Consider the following 16,622-nt stretch of genomic DNA (forward strand, 5'->3'; position numbering starts at 1 on the left):
ATTTCTTTGAATAACATATTTTTTATTATTAAGTTCATATGAAGTAGTTAATGAACACTCTTTGATGAGCAATTTTTTATAATTAGAAAATTTAACAATACTGATAAAATTGTGTACTAAATAGAAGAATGAAAACAGAAATTTTAAAATTATTTTAGTGTTAAAAATGAAAAAGGTTATTTGTTACAACAACAACAACAAAAACGAAGCTCTAGGTTTTTCTAAAGAGTCAGTCAACCTATATTATGAAACTACAAATACATTATATATATATATATATATATATATATATATATATATATATATATATATATATATATATATTATATATATGTTGCTGTTGTCGTACCCAGGTTTCCTAATATTTTTGATAATATTAGGGATCTATTTAATGTTTAAGGTTTTGGGCTTCCCCTAAAAATAATTAAAAAAAAAAAAAAAAAAAAATGAAATTAAATGGGGTTATTTTGTCATGTATAAAACAAATAACAAAGGGGGGGGGGGGTGTGGGATTTTTAGAGTAGATATATATGTAAAAAAATTGCATTAATGATATTTTAATAAATATATATGTACACTCATATTTATATATATATATATATATATATATATATATACATATATATATATATATATATATATATATATATATATATATATATATATATATATATATATATATATATATACACACTCACTTCTGTGGGTTTAGGTTGGCATTGGCCAATAATTTTTAAAAAGATTTATTTTTAAAATGCAACAGTCAATTATTTTTCAGACAAAGCGCAATTTCATATTTTTTTATTTGTTTTATAGTGTTAGATTGTGCAACATGTCCTTCCAAATATACTGGACAAGTTTGTAAGTCAAGATATCAACAACCATCGTCTTGTAAAACTGGCGAAATTGTCATTCAAAATGGGACTGACTGTATATTATGTTTTTCTGGATATCAATGTCCTAGTCCTGGTCAAGATATGATTAAATGTCCTCAGGGAATGTGGTCATTGGCAGGTTCTACCTCTTGTGCAGTGTGTCCTTTAGGTTTTTATTGCCCAAATGATACATCGATTCCAATACTTTGTCCTTCTGGAAGTTATCGGTCTTTAAATAGTAGTGTTTTATGTTCTCCATGTCCTGGTGGTTTTTCTTGTGAAGATCCTAGTGCTGCTCCAGTACCATGTTTACCAGGTAAATTATCATTAAATCGTTTGTAAAAAACTCTTTATCAAACAACAATTGCTAAAAGTTATATTGTTATTAATTTAATTTTATTCAGGATTTTTAAGCACCCCTGGTTCATCTCTATGTACAATTTGCCCGGCTGGATATTCCTGTCCAGATGTTACAAACCCAACAAAGAATATTCCATGTGAAAATGGAACTTATTCAATTGCAGGAAATCTTATTTGTACACCATGTAATGCTGGATATTATTGCCCTAGCACTATGTAAGTACAGATTTATGTACATTTATTCATAGAATACTCAGAATTTACTCAGAATATTTATTGGTTTATCTTTTTTGTTTATAACTAACATATCATTATAACATATTTTCACTATAAGATGTTTTTGTAGTGATCAAAACTTTCTGACTAATTTATAAAATTATAAATGTTTTTAGTGATTTTGCAGTTACTAAAAGTGCCTAATATTATTTATTTAGGATTAGTACAATGTTAGATTGTCCTCCTGGCTATATTTCTGGTGCTCGTGCATATTTATGCACGCCATGTCCAGCTGGTTACTTTTGTGACACGCCTGTATCTGCTCCTAGCAAATGCAATCTAGGTCAATATGCCAAACAAGGATCTGTAATGTGTTATTCATGTCCTGCTGGTTACGCATGTCCATCCACAACATCTGATTTTTTTGTAGTTTGTCAGCCAGGCTGGTATTCAATAGGTGGTCAAGCCAGCTGTACACCATGTCCTGCTGGGAAGTAAGTACTTGAATTAAAAATTTTTTTCTATAAAAAAGGTTTGTTGATTAAAATAAGCATGAATGTATAAAATTAATTTATAGTTTTAACGTAAATAATTGGGTTATTATTTGTGTTTACAATTTAATGAAAACAGTGAATGCATTTATATAATGAATACAGTTAAAAATTTACAGTTTGTTAAACTAAGTGCTTTTTAAGTTTTTTTTCTTTTTTTTTTAATATTAGCTTTAATTTTGCAATCAGTTACATATTTTATAGAACATATTTTGATTGTGTGAATTGAATACCAAGAAATAAATGCCAAATATATTTTTAACGCGATGTTAATTTTCCCAATTAACAACTTTTTCAAATTAAAATTACAATTTTCCCAATTTTATTATTTTATTATTATATGCAAATTCACTCCTAAGAAGAATTCAGGCAACTACTTTAATCAGTTTTTAATCAAGATGGGAGAAAGAAAACATAGTTAATTAGACTTTAGAAATAGGGTTCTGAAAAGGCTTATAGCAAGTTTTATTTGCTCTAAAAGCAGGCCAAAGAAAAAAAATTAAAAAAAATGCCTTGATATGAACTAGATGAGTAAAAGTTTGTTGAGCTCAAAGTTATATAACAATATATAGTTAACTATCAACAATATGTAATTATATTTTAAAGTTGGATGTTCATGGATGCACACTTATAGTTAAGAAAGGTTTTCATAATGTCTTAACTACTATAATTTTCAAGGAGTTTAATTAATCAGCAACAAGTAATCTAGCAATACTTAATTAACAGTAGTTTAATACTTAATCAACAATTTATAATTTATCACATTTTATTAAATTTATTTCATTTTATTAAATTTATTACATTTTATTAAATTTATTACATTTTATTTAATTCATTTTATTTTATTTAATTTATTACATTTTATTTGATTTATTACTTTTTATTTAATTTATTACTTTTTATTTAATTTATTACTTTTTATTTAATTTATTACTTTTTATTTAATTTATTACTTTTTATTTAATTGACTGCATTTTACTTATTATATTTTATTTAATTTTTTACATTTTGTTTATTACATTTTATTTAATTTGTTACAATTTATTTATTGCTTTTTTTTTATTTATTTTTGTTAGTTTTCCTACCCTCTCCTAATTCTGCCCAACTCCTACCCTGGAGTTTACAAAGTTGAATGTACTTAGGGAAAGTTGTATGTTGGCTAAACTAAACAATAGGTTTCAACATGTGTTGACCAGAACCAACAACAAGTATTTGAGAGTGAGAACAGAACATTCAAAAAATTTCCATAGTAACTTTAGGTGGAAAAAAAACAGCTCTGTTTAGATTGAGGGTAATTCCTTTAGAAGAAAAGTGAGTTATTACAAATTCAGTGCAATCAGTTTTCTATGATTATGTATAATGACTATATGAAAATGATGTTGATTATGTCACATTGTCATTTTGGAAATCTTAATTTTTTTAAGACAAAAAAGACATTTTTGTTAATGGTCTTTTTTTTTATATGTTATAGCTTGAATAGCGAGGGTATATTTATATATACCATTATTATTCAAGCTATAATATATAAAAAAATATCTGTTTAAAAGATCAAATAAGGTAAACTTGCAATTAAAAATGTATATGTATAATACAGGAAGTTATCCTCCTGTAGAAATACTGTAAAAATTAAATAGGAAAAGTTTGAACCACAATTGCGTGTTCTATATAATAAATTTAATAAAATTCTGAATATTAACCCTTAACAGTGGCTGAAAAATTTGAAAACAAAGTGAAACCAAAAAATTTTTACATATAGTACAGAAATACTAGGGTATTGCTGTTGATGATGATGATGTTGTTGTTGTTGTTGTTGTTGTTGTTAATGATAATTGTGATGGTGATGATGATGATGATGATGGCAGCGACAATAATTATGATGATAATCACCATCATCATCAATAACAATAACATCATCATCTTATCATCATCATCTTATCATCATCTTATCGTCATCATCATTATCACCTCATCGCCATCTTATCATCATCATCATTATCATGATCAAAATAAAACATGGCTTTTATTTATATGATTACAATTTGATACCATTAACTTTTTTTTGAAACTTTTTTTTGTGAACTTTTAGATAAAGATTTTATGGAAATAAAAAAAATAGTGTAATTTCCAGATGCCATTATATTGTTATATTTGTTAGATATTGTCCACGTACAGATAAAAGTGATGCTTATGATTGCCAGCCAGGTACCTTTTCAACTTCTAACTCATCCAGTTGCCAGTACTGTCCACCTGGGTATATGTGTCCATATACTAATCTAGCAGTTGTGTAAGTATATTTGTGTAAAGATATAATCTTTATTTTTCAAGTTATGTGGTATTCACTCAATTTATTATTATATATGCACTTATTTCTCTGGCCTTAATAAGTTTTATATTTCAGATCTATAGTGTTGAGAGAGGGCGATAACAAACACCACCAGAGAGGGTGATAAAAATATCAATACTTATAAAATAATTGAAAATTTTATTGGCATCAGTGATCTTTTTGAAATTAGGTGTTGAGTTTTATATATTTGCCTTGAAGGTGAAAATATAAAAAATTATGAATTTAATAATTAAGTGGATTTTTCCAGTTTTACCAAAGTTGGATGGACTACAGATCACAGTATCCTAAACTTTTATTCATTAATACTACACTGGGTTACTTTAGAGATCAATTCAATTATTTGTCTTCTTTGGGCACAGCGACATAAAATTCAGCAACAGCTCAATTTACAATTCAGTTACAATTTACAAAATGTATCAATTACTCTACATTTTGTATATTCTAGAAACACAAGTTCGTTTTAAGAAAAAGAAGATTATGATTTATAAATAAGTTTTAGTACATTTTTAATTTTCTTATTCTGCAAGTATTTATCATAGAATAATGTTTGTTTTTTCTATGTAAACACTTGTTGAAATATGATAAATAAAGTTGATTAAGTCACACATTTAACATTTGTTAATTATTTAACTTTGGTCTTGAATAAGTCAACATAGTCTTTGAAACCCAAAGAACACTTAGAACTTAGTTTTTGTTGATGGAAATTTGGAATGTTTTGAAGATGAAAACTGGAAATAAAAAAACAAGTTTAAGTAAGTTTACATTGTTTAACAAAGTTAAACTGTAAACTTACTTCATAAATTACTTCATTACCTTCATTACCTTAAAATTATTTAAACCTTATTTATTTTAAACATAACCAGTTGATCGAAATTATTGTGTTTCCACATAAAAATTCTGAATTTAAATTAAAAAAGTGGGGAAAGTGGGTAGTGGGGAAAGAAAAAAGAAAAGTGGGTAGAAATTATTACCTAAATAAAATAAAAACTGTTGAAGCAGTTTTAAAAATATGATTTAAAAGGTTTAGTGGTTGCACACATGTCTGTATCATAACTTGGGCTTATACATTGCAGACAAATCAAATATGATAATATATATATATATATATATATATATATATATATATATATATATATATATATATATATATATATATATATATACATATACACCTATAGTATCACAGATTTTACAAAAAAACGAATACTTACAGGGGACATTGCATTATTGGGGACATTTTTGTGTACCCGTTAATTTTTTGTCCTTAAAAGCATTGTTTTTTTTTGTAAAAAAAATGTCCCCGTAAGCAACTTTTATAGCGAGCAAAAAGTACATACATTGACTATCAAATAGTCTGACACGCAATGGAGCGTTGCTACATCGACTGAGGGTTTGGTTTGGGTCATCATCAAGATCAGGCTAAGGGTTAAGGTTTTGGCAAGGTTTAAATTTGGTTATATTTATGTAGTTAATTGTTTTTGTAAATAGATGAAAATAAAAATGAAATAAGATATATAATAAATAAATAAAATAAATATAAAAAATATATTTTTATAATAAAATGATAAATTTAAATATGTATAATAAATATGTATAAAATATATATATGATAAAAATAATAATAATAATAATAATAAATGTTTGCTGTAATACTCAACGCAGCGAGTTGAGTATGGAGTTTAACAACAGTAGTTGTTAGACTGTAACAGCTTTTACTTAAGGTTAAAATATAGTGAATTTGTTTTTAATCTGTCATAAGAGTTTTTGAAAATTTTAATAGATTTTGCATCTAAAGTTTCTTGATTTAATTTGTTCCATTTTTCTGAAATCCTATTTGTAAAAAATTCATATCTTGCTGTTGATCGTTTGACTAATTGTCTTCTAACACGCATGTTGTGACCACGAGTGATTGAGTTTGTTAGAAAATCTGGTGGATGATGCTAAATTACATTGTAATAACTATTAATAATTTTAAACATTTGAATCATGTTACCTCTTATCCTTCTTTCACTTAACGTTGTCATTTTTAATTTATCTAATCTTTCATAATAACTTAAACCTTTTAATTGATGAATTCTTGTTGCTCTTTGTTGTACTTTTTCTATTTTCTTAATGTCTTTTTTAAGATAAGGATTCCATATCGAAGCACCATATTCTAAATGAGGACAAACTAATGATGTAAATAATAGTTTTGTGCTTTCTTCATCCAAATAACTGAAACACCTCTTTATCAATCCTAACTTCTTGTTTGCTTTACCAACTGCAATATTGATATGTTCTTCCCATTTCAAATCATTTGAGATATAAATGCCTAAATATCTTTCTAGAGTGGTTGTTGTTAAGTTTGTCTCATCATCATTACTACCGTCTACCATTTTATAGATACATTGAGGATCATTTGGTCCAATATGCATAACTTTGCATTTATTTACATTAAGCTTGATTAACCTTTTACTTGACCAATCCAACAATTTATCTAAATCACCTTGTAAATTATTTTGCTCAGACTCACCTTGCAAAATTGAAATTATTTTTGTATTGTCAGCATAAAGTTTACATTGATTTTGTAAATTTACAACCAATCATTGATATATATACATTGATATATTACAACCAATCATTGATATATATAATAAACAATAGCGGACCAAGTACCGAACCTTGAGGAACGCTACTTAAAACCAATTTCCAATCTGAAACGTTATCACCCAAAACAACTCTTTGAGTTCTATTACTTAAAAATGCTTTTCACCAATTTAAGAGTTCACCATTTATACCATAACTAGCTAACTTAACACATAATCTCTCATGTGGTACAGTGTTAAACGCTATTGCAAAGTCCAAAAACGCAATATCTATTGAGAAACCATCTTCTTAAGCTTGTGTTATTAAATAGTATTAAAAAAGTAAAAAAAAACAAAAAACATCACGAACAAAAAAAACATGTCCCCGTAAATGCGGGCTAGGAGTGTATATATATATATATATATATATATATATATATATATATATATATATATATATATATATATATATATATATATATATATATATATATATTATATATCATGTATACATTGAATACAATTGTTATAATACATTGGAAAACTGGTGTTCATTTCTATAATAATCTCCTATTTTTTTTCTGTTAAAGATTCCTATTGTTTAGATTTCAAATTATTTGTTGTCTACAAATTTTTTTGTATAACAGGATATCAAAGGCAAAACAAGCTACTATTAGTTATACCTCTCTGTCTATAAGTATCATCATTCAAAAGAACTTTGTTTTACTAATTATAATTATGAGTACTTTTTAATTTTTGATTCTTTTCAACAAGTTATACTTAAAACATTAAGGAAGTATGAAAGGGTGGGAAAAACCTGATATAATTAATTAGTAAATCATGTCATAACTTAACATTTAGTTCTCTTAAAAAGTTATTTTTTTATGTTTAATGTTTGTTAAAATCACTAATATAATCTTATTGTCTAATTTTTCCCATCTTATTGTCTTAAGAAAATTTGTAAAAGTTTCATGTCTCATTTATTCATTTTATTTTGTCTCATTTATTCATTTCATTCATTTCTAATCTTCTAGTCTTCTATTATATTTTATTTTCACTATTATAGACTTTTATAAGCTAAAAGTGTTAGCAAAAAATTGCCGACCTGTTTTATGGTAAAACCTTTGTGTCAAAATTTTTTTGCCAACTTCTAGCGGTTTAAGGTAATATAATGCCAACCGCATTTTTCCAAATTTTATGTAAATAAACATATATATAGTTTTTTTCCTTTCTTTCTTTTCTTTATTATTTGATAGACTGCCTGCCCTAACCAAACGCTCAGTTGATGTAGCAACACTCCATTGCGAGTCAAGCTATAAGATGTAGCAACACTCCACGCATGTTTTACAGTAAAAAAATAAAAACATTTAGAATGTTTTTAAAAACATTAAATTGTGATCTTTTAATTTGCGTTTTTGTGGTTTTTTAATCTTAATTGGTTTCCGCAATTAAATTAATGATTTTTGTTATAATCTAACTTTAATTTTGTTAGTTTAAGAACCACAAACAAGCAAAGAGTTGTTTTTTACCACAAACTGTATATCTAAGCCCTTTACTATAGGTATATATATATATAGGTATATATATATATATATATATATATATATATATATATATATATATATATATATATATATATATATATATATATATATATATATATATATATATATATATATATATATATATATATATATATATATCAGTGCATGTGATGAATAAAATCGTAATATTGAAACACGTTATCAACAAGCGCAATTATGTGCGCTTGGCATCAAATCTTCAAGAGCTATATTGGGAATTGGTTGCCATGAGGCCATTCATAAGTTAAGTACACAAGTATGGGGAGAGGGTCACTCAAAAGTGTACCAGTGCATATAAGGAAAAGGGTGGACAATTTTTTGTTTGAATTTTTTTCATGCGAAGTCCAGGAAATCAGTTGAAAAAGCTTTGGATTTTTAGTTAATGTATTAGTCTATCTACCAGAAAAAATATGTTACTGTAGCTTTAACATTAAATAAAAACAATGAAATCGCCATTTACTAAAAATTGGCAAAATAACATGATGTAACAATTATTTCTTATCGGAGTTGAATTAACATGCTTGATTGCAGACATTCAGAAATGTTTTTAAACGTTTGCGGACAACATAAACATTTTTAATTTAATTTAAATTAATAATAGTTAAAAATAAAAATAAAAAGGTTAAGAATATTTCTTTTATTTACAAAAGAAAATTTAAAAGCAATAATGTCTGGGAATCTTACGTTTTTACAAAATATTGTGGATTAAAACTTTTGAAATTCCAAAATTCAATCAAGTTTTAATTTTTTAATTCAAATTTTTCATTCTCATTTTTCATTGGAACAAAATGTTTTGAAAATAGTAAACATTCCATTCTATCTGTTAGCTGTAGTGACTTCATAACTTTCCATTCATTGTTTTTACGAAACAGAAAACTGCATTCTAATTTAAACTGAATGTGTGATTTAATTATAATCAATTATATAACTTCTTTATTTAACAGTATGCAAACTCTACTGTTTAAACATATTTTGGGTTCAGCAAAAAATTTTACAAAAAATATATATTTTTTAAATCAACTTATAATTTTCTCCCTCGCAAGTTCTTCAAACGAGCGCTATTTTTTTACTCTTGTAACAAAATAGCGCTCGTGGGATATATGGGCATGTTTCATGTGCACGAAGTGATCGCTCCCGCTTCATCAAAAGGCCTGATATATATATATGTATATATATATATATATATATATATATATATATATATATATATATATATATATATATATATATATATAAATATATAAAAACTTGAAATATAATTTTTAACCAATATAAAGTAAAAAATAGTCAAACCAGTAAACAAAAGTAAATCTATTTTTCTCAAAATATTTATTATTAAAAATATTTTTTAATATCCAAAAAATACACCAATACAAAGTATTTTTGTATTTATATAATTGATTAAACTTTAAGCACTAGAGGCCTTTCAGAAAATCATCAGTAGTGCTATTTTGGTGTTGTTGCAATATTTTTATATTAAAAACAAAAATAATTTAATTTGCATATTGTTGCTATGAGTAATTATTGTGGTGGATTAAATTCTAATATTACACAGGAAGTATCAATTAAAAGTATCAGAAAAATTCCAAGAGAGTTTGAATCAGAAAGCTGTATAATGACATGCGACATTGTCAACTTTTACACAAGCGTTTCACATTATCTTGGTTGAAAAGCCCTTAAGTTCTGGATATTTAAATATAAAGAATTGATAGATAAAAGATTTACACCTGAATTCATAATTGAGTCAGCATATTTTATTTTAAATAATAATTTCATATTAATTAGACAACTATTTCACCAAACAACTGGTACAGCCATTGGTACAGATTTTGCACTTGATTATGCTTGTCTCACTATCGGGTTTCTAGAAGACATTTATTATAAAGAAACTACCACTCATGACTACTTAAACTATAAAATTCATCATCCATTTCACATCAAAAAGAATATTTCTTATAATTTAGCTAAAAGAACAATTGTTTTTACATCTAAATACAAAATTGAAAAATGTTGTCTAACAGAACTAAAGTCATGGTTGAAAGATTGTGAATATCCTGATGAAATTATAGATAAAGCATTCCATAATGCAAAACATCACAAAAGAAGTCTAAAGAAATATTTCCTTTAGTGACAACATTCTATAGCAATCTCAATTGTTAACCTTTAATTTCAGAAGCTAACCTTTTACTCAAAGTATCTCATAATGAAAGAGTCAAAAATATTTTTTCTAACATTCATTCAGTATTAGCTTTAAAACCATCCAGTATTAGCTTTTAAACAACCTCCTAACTTACTGAAAAGACTTCTTCAAAAGTTGAAGCAACTAATAAGATTTAAATGCAAAGACATTCAGTGTAAAATATGCAAACTCTATCTTCAAGAAGTAGATGAGTTTGAAACATCAATTGTACTATTTGGAAAATAAAGTCACATCACATGCAACAGCAAAAATGTAATTTATTGCCTTAAATGTTTGTCATGAGAAAAACAAGCCACATATACTGGTAAAACAAACAATTTAAGATTACGAATAAACGGACATATTTCTAGTTGCAGAACTGGTCTATCAACTGATAGATTTGACAACTTTGTTTATACCTGTCAATGTTCCCACCAAAGTGTAATTTAACCTTTTTTCCAACTTTTTGTTTCCCCTGATTAACAATGAAAGTTTTTTGTTGTCATATGTCATTATTGTCATTGTTGTCATATTTTTGTTGTCATATATCTTCACAAACAAAAAAATGATACTTTTAATTGATACTTCCTGTGTATTATTAGAATTTAATCCATCATTATAGTTACTCATAGCAATAATATGCAATTTAAGTTATTTTTGTTTTTAATACAAAAATCTTGCAACAATACCAAAGCAGCACTACTGATGATTTTTTGAAAGGCCTCTAGTGTTTAAAGTTTAATCAATTATATAAATATAAAAAATAGTAGTATTGTATTTTTTGGATATTAAAAAATATTTTGAATAATAAATATTTTGAGAAAAATAGATTTACTTTTGTTTACTGGTTTGAATATCTTTTACTTTATATATATATATATATATATATATATATATATATATATATATATATATATATATATATATATATATATATATATATATATATATATATATATATATATATATTAGGGTAGATCATCATTGCTTTTTTTAGTTCAAGTTACTTTGAATCGCAAAATGTTGCTTTAACATCTAAACATCATTAAAATAAAATCAAGTTTAAATTATTTTTTTCTTTCTTTGCTGCCTTCTAATTGAAAATAAACTATTTTCAATATTACAATAAATGTAAAAATATTTGCTGTACAAAAAAATGCAATACTTTTTGTTGTTTTTTAGTCTTCAACTTTTAATTAAGTAAAAACTAAAAACATATAAAAATCAAAATTTTATGTAGTATTTATATATATTTTAATATGTAGTAGCTATTTTACTATTAGTTTTATTTAGCTATATGTACTATTTTAACACTAGAGTAATTAGCTCAAAGGAGACAGGCAGCACCCAAGACAAGCCTAGAAGTGGAAGACCACTGACATCAAGTAGCAAAATTATTATCAAAAAAGTGTGATAGAATTTGTCGAAATCCAAGCAAGGCTCATGAATCAATGAGCTAGGCTCTTTTTTTGCTTTTTGCACCTTACCTAATTCTATTGCTTTGCTCATGTAGTAAAGATAATGTTAATCTTTGCCAAAGTTATTTGTCACAGTCTCAGAAAATGTTAAGAAAGTTATTCTGTCTGGCATCAAATTTGAAAATTGACAAATTGTAACAATTTGCGAGTGCTTATCTGATGTTGCCACTAAACACAGTAGGTTTAAGTGGTACCATTGAAATGCAATACTAAATTTCTTTATGGTAGTTCATTAAAGTGGACTCTAACCATTGAACTGCGTATCCCAAATGCAGTCCCATTAATCTTATTTCATCATTGTTTACATGAGTATTTATGTTAGTTCCATCAGCAGCAATAGCTAACGCATTATCAAGTGATGTTTTGTTTCCGTCAAAAAAATCTATAGTAGCTTTGTTGATGATGCACTTGATGGAGAAAAATGACTAAGAAAAATGGAATGAGGTTTTTCTAATAATGTGATATATTCCTCAATGATTATATCTTTACTGCTATTTGCTAATGCACAAAGAGTTTTATCTTTTCTCCCATTAAAAATAAAATTGATTTTGGTGCCTTAACCTGGTTCGGTCTATAATAGCTTTTCTGCCATGCTTTTTTATTATTCCATTCTCTGAAAGTGTTGCAGTAGCAATTGCAGCTCCAGCAACATCAGATACATTCTGTTTTCAACAGTTGCCAGAGAATACTGTCGCATTCTCTGGCAACTGTTGAAAACCTTATCATATTTCTGCCAGAATCACTATCTAATTCACAGAAATCTGACAACCGATCATCATCGACATTGCTCTGAGTGTCATTGACGAACTTCTCATCATCAGAGTTAATTTCTGCATCCACATTAAAAGTAATACTAACTAATACCTCCAGACTGCTTTTGCTAGACAAAAAGAAATCATAGTATTTTTATCTCTTTGTGGTTCTCTCAAATACTTTGGTAATATAAAAGTACTTTTTTATCTTAAGTACCAATAATTTTTTTTTAATTCTTTGATCCATTAAAAGTTCATGCTTAAGTACTGTCACTTTTAATTTTCTTGGGCATGTGCAATTAATTAAATTAGGATAATGCCATGCTGCAATTTCAAATAAAACTAAACTTTCTATCTTAAAAATTGATATTGTGGTGATATTGTTGTACATTGTAAATGTTTTTTAACGGTGAAATAATCTAACTAACTAACAACGATTGCTCGTTGTTCAAAATATTTTTAATTTTCTAAATATAAACTAGTATTTTTTCACTTTGCAAAACAGAATTCAAGAAATAGATTTAAATTCAATAAATCACATATAAATGAATTATTTGGTATATATATGAATTTATATGTTCAAATGCAGTAGTAAATAACTAATTATGTTTTTCTTTTGTTTCTTTTTTTTTCAGGACAATAAAATGAATTAAAAAGTAATTACATGCTGCAACTCATTTAATGTTTAAAACTGTTGTTTAATTATTAACGAAACAGTTAGTAATTAAACTTTGGTTTAATTACTTAGGTTACCACGATCTATTTGATTGATAACATTTGATTTAAAAAAATGAATTATTATAATTTATTATAGTTTATAAGAATTTATTATAAAAAGATTTAAAGAAATGAACTTATTATGAACTTTAACTTTATTATGAAACTCAATTTAAAGACAACAGAATATAGGAAAAGTTTGTTTTTTAAATATAAAACGATTTTAAAATACTTGTTCAGAGAAATGTTAACTTATTCTTTAATACATTTAGGAAAAAAAAAAGTTTTAGAAAATTTTTTTTTCTCCATATTTCTTTCAACTTTAATAATAAAAATAATGATTACAATAATTTAATAAAATTTTTATTAAGTTTTAGTTATTTTTAACTTAAACATCCATAATTAAAAAAAAAAATTAATTTTGAATTAAAGAGTTTTTATTAATACTTATATTCCGTTTTTATATATACTTTAATACCATTTATATTAATACCTAAAGTTTTAATCAATAGTAAATGAACCTATTTAATGTAAGCAATTTTTATTATCATATATATATATATATATATATATATATATATATATATATATATATATATATATATATATATATATATATATATATATATATTCTTGCATGGTAGTTGAAAAGTTTCTTTCATAAACTATAGTTTTAAAGAGAGCGCAAATAAACCAGACCAGAAAAAGTTTAAGAAGTTGAATAATATTTTTTTCCTTTAATGATAGCCCTAACCAAACCCTCAGTCAATGTAGCAGCACTCCGTTGCATGTCAGGCTATAAAATAGTCGATGTAGCAGCACTCAGTTACGAGTTCGGCTATAATATAGTTGATGTTGCAACACTCCGCGCATGTTTAAAAAAAATGTTTTTAAAAAACAAAAACAAAAACACTTTTGATTAAAAAAAGCTTTCTAGCTATTATTATTGCAGTTTTTTAAAAAACAATAAAGCTTAATGTACTTCCGCATTAATTTAATTGTTTTAACTTTTCGATGACGACAAAATGTAGCTTAATTGTCGAGGTAGCAAAATTGTTGTTAAAAGGAACTTTTTTTTACATTAAAAGTCTTTTTCGACTACGAGATAAGGATATATATATATATATATATATATATATATATATATATATATATATATATATATATATATAGCCGTAAAGTTTTCTGTAATCATCTCTCTTATTCAAAAGGTGCCTCAAAGTACTGTAAAATTTATTAACCTTTAGTAAAAGCTAATGATTGGAATTGTTAATATTTAAATGGAATTAATATTTAAAGATTTGTATTAAAATAATTATTGTCTGTATAATATATTATACATAGACACTTTTCAAATATAAAATGTAAGCGTTTAATAATTGTTTTCAAAAAAAATGCCTTTTACAACCAGACGCTATTTTAAATCAATTCCTTATCTTTGTATTAAAATAAACAAGGTATTAAATTTGTATTAAACACAAACAAAGTGGTATTTAAAAATCATTGACACAGCATGGATTTTAACTGGGAGGGGGGAAAGACTACCACAAGAACATCCCCTCCCCCTGTGTCATCTAAAAAAATGGTATCCCCAAATAAATTCTGGGACCATCACTGCTAAAACACATGTAGATATACATTTACTGACATTTTTTGCCAATCTAAATACATACTGTTTTATTGCAAAAAGAAGAAAAAAACAAAGGTTAATAAAATAAGTTTTATTGCTGCCCTAACCCAAACCCTTAGTTGATGTAGTAGCAACTCCCTTTAATGTCAACTCCTTTTCAACTCCCTACATCAGATGATGTATGTGTTGAAATACTCACAGCTCCTTGAGTCAGTATGGTGTCAAATTTCTGTTTAAGTGTGGTTTTAGTGTTATGTACATGTCAAACAAACAGACCATTATAATTCTTATGTTTTTGAACATTTAGCGTCTCGTAATAATGACCAGTTAAATTTTATGTGAAATATTTTAGTCAAGCAACAATTATTTGACTAGAAATGTGCATGAATTTTCATACATAAATAAATTTTTATATGTTTTGATTAATAGTTGTATGGAATCAATTAAGCTAAGCTTTCTATTATAGTTTTCTAGCATTTTTTTGTTTAGTTTGTATTAAGTTGCTTATGCATAAAATTATAATATGTAGTGCTGTTTGTGCATAAATTATTCACATTTGATAAAGACTATTGAAACTGTATATAAATAAAGGTGTAAATAAACATTTTTATGACTATGAATGCGTGTTTAGATTATACTCTGATGTCATACTAAAATACTGTTGGGGACTTCAGTATATACAGTGTATTCAGTATAACCTTCAGTTGATGTAGCAGCACTCCCTTGTGGCTGCTATCACAAGGGAGTGCTGCTGCATCAACTGAGAGTTTGGTATGTAACAACAGTTTTTTCATTCATTATTCTTTGTTTTTTTCTTCTTTTTCTGAAAATGTTGTATGCTATAAATATAAGATAAACAAGAAACAATTTTTTATCTATATATGCTATATTAGATATTATATTTATATATACATATATAAATAAATGTATATTTATATGTATATGTACATTTATTTATTACGTATATGTAAAACTAGACATATAAGCATTTTTGGAGCACTTAGGAACAGTCACAGAAAATGGATGACACTTAATTGAATGACGAGTAACACGAGAATGAATTTTAGTAGATGGCACAAGAGACGCTAGCTCTTTAGAGCAGTGCCCATTATAGTATTTGTAGAAAAGAGGAAGAGAAGCAACATTATGACGATGTGATAATGGTTGGAGGTTGGCTGCAAGAGCATGCACAACTATGTTTACAATGCATTTTTTGCACCTTGTCTAAAAGAGAAAGGGCATCATTAGAAGATCCGCCCCAGATATGGCAACAGTATTCCATACAAGGCCAGATTTGAGATTTATAGAGATAGAGAATAGAATCCGAAGTAAGAAAGTGACGAGCTCAATAAAGAGATGCAACCTTGGCAGAT

The 16,622-nt window shown here is 26.0% G+C and overlaps 1 protein-coding gene across 1 annotated transcript in view; it reads left to right on the top strand.

The window, feature by feature from the left end:
• The window catches only part of LOC100213567 (uncharacterized), a 120,204-nt gene that overhangs the window by 17,214 nt on the left and 86,368 nt on the right, over positions 1–16,622 (top strand). The window contains exons 7-10 of the mRNA XM_065787917.1: positions 817–1,191; positions 1,280–1,451; positions 1,670–1,945; positions 4,158–4,286. Of these exons, the coding sequence (XP_065643989.1) occupies positions 817–1,191; positions 1,280–1,451; positions 1,670–1,945; positions 4,158–4,286 (952 nt within the window). The remainder of the gene's footprint in view (positions 1–816; positions 1,192–1,279; positions 1,452–1,669; positions 1,946–4,157; positions 4,287–16,622) is intronic.

The sequence above is a fragment of the Hydra vulgaris genome, chromosome 01 (genome assembly GCF_038396675.1).
Source record: "Hydra vulgaris chromosome 01, alternate assembly HydraT2T_AEP".
NCBI classification, from domain to species: Eukaryota; Metazoa; Cnidaria; class Hydrozoa; order Anthoathecata; family Hydridae; genus Hydra; species Hydra vulgaris.